Genomic DNA, 14052 nt, shown 5'->3' on the forward strand with positions numbered 1-14052 from the left:
TTTTCCTATTTCCTATTTTGTATTACCAAAGACTTTAAACCATTTTTATACCCTCCACCATAGGATGGGGGGTATACTAATTTCGTCATTCTGTTTGTAACTACTCGAAATATTCGTCTGAGACCCCATAAAGTATATATATTCTTGATCGTCGCGACATTTTATGTCGATCTAGTCATGTCCGTCCGTCCGTCCGTCCGTCTGTCTGTCGAAAGCACGCCAACTTCCGAAGGAGTAAAGCTGGCCGCTTGAAATTTTGCACAAATACTTCTTATTAGTGTAGGTCGGTTGGTATCGTAAATGGGCCATATCGGCCCACGTTTTGATATAGCTGCTATATAAACCGATCTTGGGTCTTGACTTCTTGAGCCTCTAGAGTGCGCAATTCTTATCGGATTGGAATGAAATTTTGCACGACGTGTTTTCCTATGATATCCAACAACTGTGCCAAGTATGGTTCAAATCGGTCCATAACCTGATATATCTGCCATATAAACCGATCTTGGGTCTTGACTTTTTGAGCCTCTAGAGTGCGCAATTCTTATCCGATTGAAATGAAATTTTGCACGACGTGTTTTCTTATGATATTCAAGAACTGTGCCACGTATGGTTCAAATCGGTCCATAACCTGATATAGCTGCCATATAAACCGATCTTGGGTCTTGATTTCTTGAGCCTCTAGAGTGCGCGATTCTTATCCGATTGGAATGAAATTTTGCACGACGTGTTTTGTTATGATATCCAACAACTGTGCCAAGTATGGTTCAAATCGGTCCATAACCTAATATAGCTGTCATATAAAACGATCTTGGGTCTTGACCTCTTGAGCCTCTAGAGTGCGCAATTCTTATCCGATTGGAATGAAATTTTGCACAACGTGTTTTCTTATGATATCCAAGAACTGTGCCACGTATGGTTCAAATCGTTCCATAACCTAATATAGCTGTCATATAAAACGATCTTGGGTCTTGACCTCTTGAGCCTCTAGAGTGCGCAATTCTTATCCGATTGGAATGAAATTTTGCACAACGTGTTTTCTTATGATATCCAAGAACTGTCCATAACCTGATATAGCTGCCATATAAACCGATCTTGGGTCTTGACTTCTTGAGCCTCTAGCGTGCGCAATTCTTATCCGATCAGAATGAAATTTTGCACGACGTGTTATGTTATGATATCCAACAACTGCGCCAAGTATGGTTTAAATCGGTTCATAACCTGATATAGCTGCCATATAAACCGATCTTGGGTCTTTACTTCTTGAGCCTCTAGAGTGCGCAATTCTTATTCGATTGACATGAAATTTTCCACGACGTGTTTTGGTACGATATCCAACAACTGTGCCAAGTATGGTTCAAATCGGTCCATAACCTTATATAGCTGTCATATAAACCGATCTTGGGTCTTGACTTCTTGAGCCTCTAGAGGGCGCAATTCTTATCCAATTTGAATGAATTTTGGTATGTAGTATTTTGTTATGATATCCAACAACTGTGCTGAGTATGGTTCAAATCGGTCTATAACCTAATATAGCTGCTATATAAACCGATCTGGGATCTTGACTTCTTGAGCCTCTAGAGGTCGCAATTATTATCCGATTTGCCTGAAATTTTGTACGACGGATTCTCTCATGTCCATCAACATACGAGTTTATTATGGTCTGAATCGGTCTGTAGCCCGATACAGCTTTCCTATATTAATCGATCTCTCTATTTTACTTTTTGAGCCCCCAAAGGGCGAATTGGCTGACATTTTACACAGGTCTCCAACATATAATTTAATTGTGGTCCAAACCTGACCATATCTTGATATCGCTCTAATAGCTGAGCAAATCTTTTCTTATATCCTTTTTTTGCCTAAGAAGAGATGCCAGGAAAAGAACTCGACAAATGCGATCCATGGTGGAGGGTATATAAGATTCGGCCCGGCCGTACTTTGCACGCTTTTACTTGATGTTTCTGAAATTTTTCTTGTGAAAAATTCCATAAAATTATTAACAAAATTCTCAATTTATTAATGACTTGTTTCGAACATCTCCTCTATACACTTAATTCTAGCATTTCACGCAACAAGCTGGGAACACACCATCGTAGCGTCTCTTATTGCTGCAGGTAACCGGGAATTGTTTGCATCTGGAGAGTAAAAAATTCCAGAAACATGTTTAGAAGGGCTTGCTAAATATTTCAAGGCTTGGCAAAATACTCACTCATCCACTTTGGTCCTGAAGGTATCTGTGCAAGTGGCCTTCTTAACGCACTTGCCATCGGTACCGAAATCCACATATTCCTCTCCACGTCTGGCCAAGGGTAAATATTTCAGAAAGACGGTATCATCCTGAGAGTTCCTATAGGCACAGACAGGTTCGGTGACAGCCAAGGTTACTGCAAAGGTTAAACGACACACGATTTCCTATGATTTACGAGTCAAGGTCGTTTGTTTGTTTTCCAAAAATACCTGATGTTTGTTGAACGCATATAATCGCCAATACTAGTGATAAGACCCACAGAAAGTTCATTTTTTTGCTAAATTCTTTAAATTTGACACTTTGATTCTGTTATAGTTGAATTAGAACTAAAGATGTTTTTAATCAATTGCGTGCTTTTATAGCTTCGCATTTGAGTGAGATTTTCTAATGGCAGCCAAATGAATGACTTGACTTTAATGGGGTAGCTATGTAATGGTAGTTTGTTATTAATTAAGAATTTTTTTTTTTAAATATAAGTAAAATTAACGACAAAAGCTGCAACGCAAAACAGAAAGATGTTGATATTGTTTACAAAAAATATAAAACAAAAATGCTGAAAGAGAGAGAGAGAGAGAGAGAGAAAAACTACTAAGAACTTGAGGTTGCTTAGATCATAATGATAGGGGCATACTCTAAAGACTTGGTGCAAGAACAGCTTTTGACAATTAAGGCTTTATAAAATATGGCCCCAGAAAATATAGCCCCAGGTTGGTATTTTGAAAATTTGGCTCAACATTTGACCCCAACATGAATCAAGAGTTTTAGCCCTCATTTTAATGAGGGTATATAAGATTCGGACCGGGGCGAATCGTATATACCCTAATACCATATATACCATGGATCGCATTTGTCAAGTTTTTGGAATTACTTTTTCAAGTATATTGGGTGGCCCAAAAAGTAATTGCGGATTTTTCATATAGTCGGCGTTGACAAATTTTTTCACAGCTTGTGACTCTGTAATTGCATTCTTTCTTCTGTCAGTTATCACCTGTTACTTTTAGCTTGCTTTAGAAAAAAAGTGTAAAAAAAGTGTATTTCATTAAAGTTCATTCTAAGTTTTAATAAAAATGCATTTACTTTCTTTTAAAAAATCCGCAATTACTTTTTGGGCAACCCAATAGATGAGCTATATGAAGTTATTGACCGATATGGACTGTACATGTCGTGTCGTACAAGCCATAGAAGAATGTCATGTCTAAAATTTCAGGCAAATTGAATAATAATTGCGCACTGAAGAGGCTCAGAAAGTCCAATGGGAGATCGGTTTATATGGCAGCTATATCAGGTTATGAACCGATTTAAATCATACTTGACACATTTGTTGGAAGTCATACCAAAACGACATATGCAAAATTTCAGCCAAATTTGGATAAGAATTATGCCGTCTAGGACTCAAGAAGTCTAAATCCGAAGATCGGTTTATATAGCAGCTAAATCGGGATATGGACTGATTTAAACCAAACTTGACACAGTTATTGAAAGTCATGCCAAAACGATATGTACAAAATTTCAGCCAAATAGGATAAGAATTGCGCCCTCTAGAATAGGCCTGGTAAAATATCGATGGCACTATCGATATTTTATTTTTTTGTCTGAATATCGCTTCAATTGCCAAAGTTATTTTTTTTTTGCAAAAATGAACAAAAATAAGCTATTCGACACTGAATGTATCCTTTAACAAACATTGCGCCTATAAAGGGCGCAATTTTCATTCAATTGGGCTAAAATTTTGTTCAATGATTTCTCTTATGACTTTCAACTGGCTTTATTAAGCTTGGTTTTATGCGTTCAGTGGATTAATATTGCTTCTATATAAATCGATCTCCAAATTTGTATACCCTCCATCATAGAATGGGGGTATACTAATTTCGTCATTCTGTTTGTAACACCTCGAAATATGCGTCTTAGACCCCATAAAGTATATATATTCTTGATCGTCGTGACATTTTAAGTCGAACTAGTCCGTCCGTCTGTCTGTCCGTCCGTCCGCCTTTCTGTCGAAAGTACGCTAACTTTTGAAGGAGTACAGCTAGGCGCTTGAAATTTTGCACAAATACTTCTTATTAGTGTAGGTCGGTTGGGATTGCAAATGGGCCAAATCGGTGCAGTGCCATATAAGCCGGTCTTAGGTCTTGACTTCTTGAGCCTCTATAGTGCTCAATTCTCGTCCGATTTGACTGAAAGTTTGCTCGTGGTGTTTTGATATCCCTTCCAACAACTGTGCCAAGTATGGTTCAAATCGGTTCATAACCTGATACAGCTGTCATATAACCGATCTTGGGCCTTGACTTCTTGTGCCTCTAGAGAGCGCAATTCTCATCTGATTTGGCACAAATTTTGTACAACAGCTTCTCCCATGGCCTTCAACATACGTGTGCAATATGGTCTGAATATACCTATAGCTTGATACAGCTCCCATATAAACCGATCCCGATTTTGCTCCTTGAGCCCCGAATTGGACTATAGCTCCTCCTCCGTCCTCATTCATTATTCTTTGTTTGCCTTTAAAGAGATACTGCGCCAAGAACTCGACAAATGCGATCCATGGTGGAGGGTATATAAGATTCGACCCGGCAGAATTTAGCACGCTCTTACTTGTTACTTCTCATTTCTGTTGAAATATAGATGATGAGAAATTTACGATAGTATCGATAATTATTATTAGAAATATCGAAAATATCGAATGATGCGAAAATCGGTAGTTTGCCAACTCTACTCCAGAAGCTCAAGAATTCCAATTGGGAGATTGGTTTATGGGGCAACTTTATCAGTTAATGGACTGATTTAGACCATACTAAGCACAGTTGTTGGAAGTCTTAACAAAACGCTTCATGCCAAATTTCATCCAAATCGGATAAGAATTGCTCCCTTTGGAAGCTCAAGAAGTCAAGACCCAAGATCGGTTTATATGGAGCTATATCAAAACGTGGACCGATTTGGCCCATTCACAATCCCAATCGACCTACACTAATAAGAAGTATTTGTGTGAAATTTCAAGCAGCTAGCTTTACTCCTTCGAAAGTTAGCGTGCTTTCGACAGACAGACGGACGGACGGACAGACGGACGAACATGGCTAGTTCGACTTAAAATGTCTTGACGATCAAGAATATATATACTTTATGGGGTCTTAGACGAATATTTCGAGGAGTTACAAACAGAATGACAAAATTAGTATACCCCCATCCTATGGTGGAGGGTATAGGTTAGGTTAGGTTGAAGTAGCAGTCTGCCATCTGACTTACTTAGAAGTTTTCGTCCATTGTGATACCAAAGGAACACGAATGTCGAGTTTTACGCAGATACCTGCCATCACGGCCCAAAACCTGCGAGGCCCAAGGGTGAATACAATGCGTCTACCAACGCCCCCACATGTGGTAACCCACACATGAGTACCAATTTGATCCCACGTATTTGGACGTGTTCACCTCCTTGGTTAGGAGCGGATCACTACCTAAAACTCCTTCCGATCTATGGGTCACGGCACCCGATTGAAAACCAAACCACCAAACCAAAGGAACAGTAGAAAGAAGGTGTCTTCTAGTTCCTACCGTTATACCATCCAAATCGCTTTAAAAAGTCCAATAACGTGCGAATGTTCATATCCGCAAAATCAGAAAGGTTCTCAAAGAAATGAGAACCTAAAGTGGAACCCCTTCTAACTGCTAGTGCGGGACACACACGCAAAAGGTGTTCTACAGTCTCTTCTTCTTCTTCGATGTCCTCACAGCTTCTGCAAAAATCATTACTGGCAACCTTCAGTCTGTCAGCATGTTTTCCGTGACCTGTCATGGCGGACAGAATGACAATAGACGTCTGTTCTAGCCTGTGACAGCAAAGCGGTAGACCTCTTCAAGTCTAGATTAGGCCATATAGTTTTGGAATGCTCATAGCCCGCTCTTTGTGACTATCTATCATTCGTTGTCCTTTGTGCCTGGTCCTGAAAACCTAGCTTACATGTCGCTAGAGGCATTACCACAGATTCTAGGTTCCCTGGAATGTGTAAGATTGTTCCTAGTCTAACAAGTTCGTCCGCTTTGCAGCGGCTCAGGTAGGTTAAAATCCGCACTGTCTGGAACATCGGACATTGTATTAAGGTGTCCGTAGCCACCACATGACCAATGAGAAAGCTCCCTTAGCCTCACAGCAGTGGTCGCAGCAATTTGTCTAGCTACAATGTCCAGAGGCATTAGATGTAGCATTCAATTCAGTACATCAGATGGTGTCGTTCTCAGTGCGGCTGTGATGCACAAAAAAGCCATCCTTTGGACCCGGTTGACTATTGAAAAGCAGGTGTACTTTTAAAGCACCATCCACCAGACCATAACACCATATACCCGGCACGGGATAGCTTTGAGCACCACATAGGTTAGTGTCTGTGAGCACTTCACTGTGTGGTGTTCATTGCTGTCACGGCAAGCTTAGCGGCGAGCTACCGGCGCGTCCACAGGTTGCGGATAGTGAAAAGCTCCATACGGAGAAGCTGTAACGGCAGTCATGGACAATCAGCGGTAACGAGCGGAGAGTCTGAGTGAAAGGCCGGGCGGCACCGGTTCTTGCACATATATTGAGTGCCTACGATGCTCGATATGACGAGGCGGATTATTGGCGCCTTTAAATAACCAATCGGACCGGAACGTGCTTGCATACCTACAGGAGCTTGACGAAGTACGCCACCCCCACATGAAAATGTGGTTACAACAACAACAACCATATGGCAATATAGGCATGACAACTGCAGTATATACCCAATGCATGACGCGCGGTCTAAACCCCCAACTTTTGCCAATGGCTCTCTTGCAGGTCTATAGGGCAAGAGTTGTCTTCCTTGCCCTTTCCAAAATGTTGGATTTGAAGTTAAATTTCCTGTCAAGCAAAAAACCCAGGTATTTTGCGATTTCTGTAAGTGGAACATTCTCTGCTCCGAAAGTGACAGGTGCCACTGTAGACAGCTTGTATCTCTGAATGAACTACTTCTGTCTTGCTCGGATTTACGCCTAGGCTACTTTCGGTAGCCCACTTCTCTGTTGCAGGTAGAGCTTCCTGAAGTATATCTCTTACAGTGCTGGGAAACTTTCCCCTAACCGTAATTGCCTCGTCATCGGCATACGCGTCCACTTTTACGCCCTTTTCTATCAGAGACAATAATATATTGTTAATGTCCAAAGTAGAGGGGACAGTACACCTTCTTGAGGTGTTCCTCTGCTGACCCCTCTTTTTAGATCCACAGATCCCAAGCCTGCCGGTATGCATCATTTAGTAAGTAAGCTATTAATAAACTTTCTAAGTGTAGAGTTGGTGCCTAGAAAGTAAAACTCCTTCACATTGTTGAACGCACCTCAATGTCAAGAAATGCTACCATTGTATATTCCTTGACAGCGAGAGAATCCTCTATCTAGCCGACTAGGCTGTGAAGGGCTGTTTTAGTGGATTTGCGTTTACTATATGCATGTTGGCCACCGTAGCGCAGAGGTTATCATGTTCTCCTTTGACGCTGAACGACTGAGTTCGAACCCTAGCGTGATCATCAGAAACAAATTTTCAGCTGTGGTTTTCCCCTCCTAATGCTGGCAACATTTGTGAGGTACTATGCCATGTAAAACTTCTCTCCAAAGAGGTGTCGCACTGCGGCACGCCGTTCGGACTTGGCTATAAAAAGGAGGCCCCTTATCATCGAGCTTAAACTTGAATTGGACTGCACTCATTGTGAGAAGTTTGCCCTTGTTCCTTAGTGAAATGTTCATGGGCAAAATTTGCAATATGCTTGCTGCTGCCGCGACAGGAGATCTCCCGGGATCTTTGCCCTATTAACGTCTCAAGAGTCTTCAGCATAAAGAATGACAGACTTATAGGACGAAAATCTCTCGTCTTCGTGTGGTAAGGTTTCCTTGCTATCGGAATGAAAATGACCTTCGTTTCCTCCATCCCTCAGGTATATATGACATTCGCACAATACAAGCAGAGTATATCTCCCTAAGCCAAGAAACTAGTCTATCAGACACATCATGTAATTCAACCGGTGATACATCATCAAGGCCTGGCGACTTAAAAAGGTCGAAACTTCTTATCGCCCAAAGGATTTTCGGTTCAGACACGATTTCCCCAACAACCTCCGACAACCTCTTCTGGCGCCACGTTGTCCGTTGGAGTATTTCCCGGGAAATGTGTATCAACGAGGAGTTCTAGTGTTTCCTCACTGGACTTTGTCCATACATTTTCTGACTTCTGAATATATCCCACCGTAATAGGTCTCTAGGACAGAATCTTCCTTAGCCTAGAGGCCTCAGATGTATCCTCCACGAAGCTACAGAATTCCACCCAGGATTTGTTCTGAGCCTTTCTCAGCTCACCCGTATATTTTCTTAGTTCGGCTTTATAGATGTCCCAATCGTGTGGTGCTCTGTGGCTTTTGCTCTGTTGAAGAGATTTTTGGAGGGTATAAAAATAGCTAGAGGATACCCACTACACAAAGAACAGAGAATACCCAACAAACTAAGAAAACTTCAAGAACATTTTTCGAACTCGGGCCTTGAGCTTTGTTAACGAACTTGCTTACCCAGAAGCCACACAGCGGGCTCTTAAATTCTAACATTTATTTTAAGGAGTTACAAGCATTTTTAAGTTAAACCCTGTTTTTAGGATAGTTGCGTTAAAAAATTTTTCTTTTAGGGTTTTGGCCAGTCGATACTTTGGTATCACAATAGACTGAAATTCGTCTAAGTGAGTCTGTAACATAAATCATGTTTAAGAGAGAAGAACTATATTTTGTTCTCTCTCTCTCTTAGGTCGGAGATACTCGCGGGGTAAGAAAGATTAAAACTTTTTTAATTCCCAGCTAATTGTTGTTTTTTTATTTGCCGAGTTTCGATGACACTGATATGGCTTAAGCTTCTCTAAGCTTTGGCTTAGTTTCTTGGTTTCTTCACTTGACATAGGGTATATTTTTAAGAGTGATAAAACTTAAGCAAAAATATGTATACAATGAAAGATGTCATATCAAATAAACTGGCTAGAAAGGTCTGTCAGGTTATGGTGGAGGAATGAGCAAAGGGGGATTGTTGATGAGCTGGCTAGGAATGAATCGCTGATGCACTAGGAAAATACTATTGGGTTGCCCAAAAAGTAGTTGCGGATTTTTTAAAAGAAAGTAAATGCATTTTTAATAAAACTTAGAATGAATTTTAATCAAATATACCTTTTTTACACTTTTTTCTAAAGCAAGCTAAAAGTAACAGCTGATAACTAACAGAAGAAAGAATGGAATTACAGAGTCACAACCTGTGAAAAAATTTGTCAACGCCGACTATATGAAAAATCCGCAATTACTTTTTGGGCAACCCAATATAAAAACAGCAAGGTGCAATGCAATGTGAGGGAGTAGCAGCAGGTTTTATTGGGATGAGGGAAAGATATTAGCAGCCGAGTACCTTTTGTATCACAAAAAGTTCTGTGCTGGTTTACACTCTCTCCCTCTCGCATACTCTCTCTCAAAAATAGGTATACAATGAGAGTTGTCATATCGAATAAACTGGCTAGAAAGGTCTTTGAGGTTATAGCGAAGGGATGAGCAAAGGGGATTGTTGAAGAGATGGCTGGGAATGGAGTGCTGATGGACAAGGTACATACAATAGACTCTAGAAAGTACAATTTAGGTTTAATTATGATAAGGGGAAAACAAAACCAGCCGGGCACCTTTTGTAGCACAAAGGGTTCTGTACTTGTATACTCTCTCTCATTCTCACTCAGGTTACCACAGGGTTCACTAAAGAAGATTAGCTCACTTGCCCAGCTGATGGAATTGCCCAATTCCAGAGTTGTATCCAAATCACAATAGAGCGTCAAATACTTGGTTTGGATTTACAATTTTTAAACATTTTGCTACTTTTTTACTTTTTTAACATTTTAATTGTTTTTTTTTTATAATTTACACGTTTGTAATGATATATGTTTTGATTCTGTGGCTGCTACACATGATAATGCCAATAAAAACTAGAATGTCAATTAGGAAGTGACCAGAAATTTGACAGCCTAGTTGGAATTTGCGCCACCATCGACTCAGCGTTGTATCGTTGATTTCGTTGTAGTTGGGCAAGTGATCCAACCTTCTAAATTCAACCATGGGTTGCCATGTCGGCATCAAACTTGGCCACATACATGTTTCATATGTATTGGGTTGCCCAATAAGTAATTGCGGATTTTTTAAAAGAAAGTAAATGCATTTTTAATAAAACTTAGAATGAACTTTAATCAAATATACTTTTTTTACACTTTTTTTCTAAAGCAAGCTTAAAGTAACAGCTGATAACTGACAGAAGAAAGAATGCAATTACAGAGTCACAAGCTGTGAAAAAATTTGTCAACGCCGACTATATGAAAAATCCGCAATTACTTTTTGGGCAACCCAATATTTTCAATATTTCTCTTTGTTGCATTTAATTTTAAATTTTTTTCTTCCTAAAACAAACACCCTATATGTTTTCAGCTTTTGATTTGGTTTCTTTTACATATGAGAGTGATTGTGTGCCTTGAGGTTTGTCATCTTGTCTTTTGATCTGTTAATTGTTTAAACGATCTCATACACCCCCATAATAATTTTTTGTTCAACATTTGTTTTAAAATTTTCTAAGCGTCTCTCTGCCATTATACGAATTAAGACGTAATTGTTTGAGATTCATGTCAGTCTGTCTCAGCACCATTACACTATGACAGCAATCTTTTCGTTTTTTAACCAGATGACGTCTGAACGTCTACGAACAAAATATAAATTTGGGTTTAGTGAAATGAAGATGGGCAGTAGTCCAACTGTTGTTTATACACAAAATTAATAAAAAAAAATATATTAAAATTTATTTGACAAAATTTTCTATAAAATTAGTTTTTCACAATATCTTCTGAAAAATAAAAATAAAATTTTAACAAAAATTTTTTATTAAAATAAAATATTTATTTAAAAAATTTTTTTAAACAAAATTTTTACGAAATTTTCTATTAAAATAAAATATTTATAAAAAAATAAAATTTTTATAAAAAAATTTGAAACTTTTTTTAACAAAATTTTTACGAAATTTTCTATACAAAATTTTTTTTTAAATGGAATAACAATTTTTGAAATAAGAGATAAATAACTTGTTCTTAAACCTTTTTGCAATAAATAAATTTTTTTCAAAATTTTCCATAAAATTAAATTTTTTTCTGTCCGCGCTCTTTTATTGGATTGCCCAAAAAGTAATTCCGGATTTTTCATATAGTCGGCGTTGACAAATTTTTTCACAGCTTGTGACTCTGTAATTGCATTCTTTCTTCTGTCAGTTATCAGCTGTTACTTCAAGCTTGCTTTAGAAAAATCCGCAATTACTTTTTGGGCAACCCAATATTATATTATACAAAAAAAAAAATAAATAAAAATAATATTTTCTGTAAAAATAAATTTTTGGCGAAATTTTTTATAAAATTAAATTTATGCAAAACTTTCCATGAAAATAAAATGTTAACTAACTGATCTATAAAAATAAAAGTTAAAAAATATTTGTTAAAATTTTCAACAAAAATGAAAAAAAAAGAAAAAAAAATTTATAAAAATAATATTTTGGTAAAATTTTATATAAAAATAAAATTTTCATGAAATTAAAAAAAAATTTTCGCCTAATTTTTTTTTACCAAAATGTTTTATAGAAATGAAATTTTGCGAAATTTTCTAAAAAAACTAAATATTTATATTTTTTTTAGTAAATATAGACTAAATTTTCTTTAAAATTATAAAAAAAAAATTTTAAAAATTAAATTTTAAAAAAATGTTCTAAAAAAGAAATAGTGACAATTTTTTTTATAAAAGTAAAATTTTTGCAAAATTATCTGGTTTGAGAGAAGTATCCCCTGTTTCTTAATGGAATATTCATGTCAAGTTAATTATTCAGTCATGAGATGTGATAAGAAACCCTGGAGATTGCCAATCTACTCAGGTGGTCAAGGTCATAGGCGGACATACAAATCTTGGGTTCCATTTGTGAACTTGCGTCCTTATATAGCACGAATAAGTATGCAAAGAGTTGGCGTAGATTAGGTTAAAAAAGCCATGGGCCTTATCGCCCCGGCCATGCCAGACAACGCGAACACGAACAACACTGAACCTGTCGTAATGTCCTCATATTGCAATTTTTCTCCATCGCCTTATCGGCCCGGCCGTGCCAGACAACACGACCACAAACAACACTGAACCTGTTGTAATGTTCTCATATTGCAATTTTTCTCCATCGGCGTCCACCAAACTACCGAGGCGCAAGTCAGTATTGGTCTAATTAAGCTCCTAAAACCAGTTGACTATACTCTGATTCAGGCCCCATAGTGTCCAACATCTAGGAGCCTTTTCAGTACTCCCCTGGATGTGCCTCTTAAAGCTCAGTATCCTATCCCAGATTACTTCCATGAACTTGACTTTGTCGTATATCGAAATCGTTCCGTTAAGGAAACGTGTCGCCTCAGATTGACTTCACTTCACCTTGCTTGTGCACATCCAGATCTCAGCCTTCTATGGATTAACATTCAGACCCCTAGGTCTAGCCCAGTCGTATGACATTTCCAAGATGCTTTCGTATCTTCTGCATAGCTGATTCGGATCAAAGGGTTAGAGGTCCGTATTTTTACATCGTCTGCGTACTAGACTGGTTTAAACTTCTCCTCAGTCAGGATCCGCAATAGACTGCCTATGGTGGTCATCTATAGAAGTGGCTATAAAATGCCCCTCTGTGGTGTGCCCTGCGCCATCACTATAACAGATTAAAAACATCTTAGGGATATATAGGGGAGCTCCGACTTGGTAGCATTCTTGGCCTATCAGTGTAGGGACCGGGAGTTCAATTTTGGGATTTGGGAGTTTGACGTTGGTCTGTCGCTTTAGTGGTACTATGAGTGTAATGGATTAAGTGAGTCTGTAATGGATCACCACTGTTACCTAACCCAAAGACATGCAAAGGAAACGGATTTGTAGAAAGGACTACTCATGGTTTCTATTTATTTTGTTAGAGAGCATACTTATAGAACGTTAATTGGCTTCAGGGTAAGGGCATAGTGGGGGCAAACTTCTCAGCTGTCAATGAGTGCTGTCAAATTCGTGATAAGTGACCTCCTTTTTATTGCCGAGTCCGAGCAGCGTGTCGCAAGACGACATTTCTTTGGGGAGAAGTTTTTACATCACTGAACGCTTCACACTGGAGGCCACCGTAGCGCAGAGGTTAGCATGTCCGCCTATGACGCTATACGCCTGGGTTGGAATCCTGACGAGACCATCAAAGAATTTTCAGCGGTGGTTATCCCCTCAAAAGAGATGTCGCACTGCGGCACACCGTTCAGACTCGGCTATAAAAGGGAGGCCCCTTATCATTGTTCATGGGCAAATTTGCATTTACACTTTACAAATGTATTAGGAGACCAAGCCGGGATTCGTACCCAGCCGTTCAGCGTTAAAGGTAGATGTGCTTGTATCTGAGCCACTGCGTCCCCTTGTTTACCGGCGTTTCTAAATGGAATGTTCGTGCTCAAATTTGCATTTGTAAGGGCAATAAGGCAGGATAGATGATGTACCTCCTTTTTAAAACCTCCGCCATAGAATGTAAGGAAAACTAAAATTCCCATTCCGTTTATGAGAAAAAAAAGTTGCTCAAAGACCTTGATGGTCATTGTAGAAAAAAAAAGAAGTTAAAAGCATTTTAACATTCAAACAAGTAGGACTAGCATCTCTGAATTTCATGTAGGTTGGTTGGGATTGTAAATGGGCTAATTTGGTGCATGTTTAGATATATCTTCCATATTGGTA

The 14052-nt window shown here is 38.7% G+C and overlaps 1 protein-coding gene across 1 annotated transcript; it reads right to left on the reverse strand.

The window, feature by feature from the left end:
- Nucleotides 1-1990: 1990 nt before the first annotated feature.
- On the reverse strand, nt 1991-2588 carry LOC106084113 (uncharacterized). Its single transcript, XM_013247588.2, has 3 exons — nt 2455-2588; nt 2207-2381; nt 1991-2132 (listed from the first exon to the last, which is right to left on the reverse strand). The coding sequence occupies exons 1-3, from the start codon at nt 2513-2515 to the stop codon at nt 2054-2056; spliced, it is 315 nt and encodes a 104-aa protein (XP_013103042.1). The 5' UTR covers nt 2516-2588; the 3' UTR covers nt 1991-2053.
- Between the last annotated feature and the right edge of the window lie 11464 nt (nt 2589-14052).

Source organism: Stomoxys calcitrans, chromosome 4 (genome assembly GCF_963082655.1).
Source record: "Stomoxys calcitrans chromosome 4, idStoCalc2.1, whole genome shotgun sequence".
Taxonomy (NCBI): Eukaryota; Metazoa; Arthropoda; class Insecta; order Diptera; family Muscidae; genus Stomoxys; species Stomoxys calcitrans.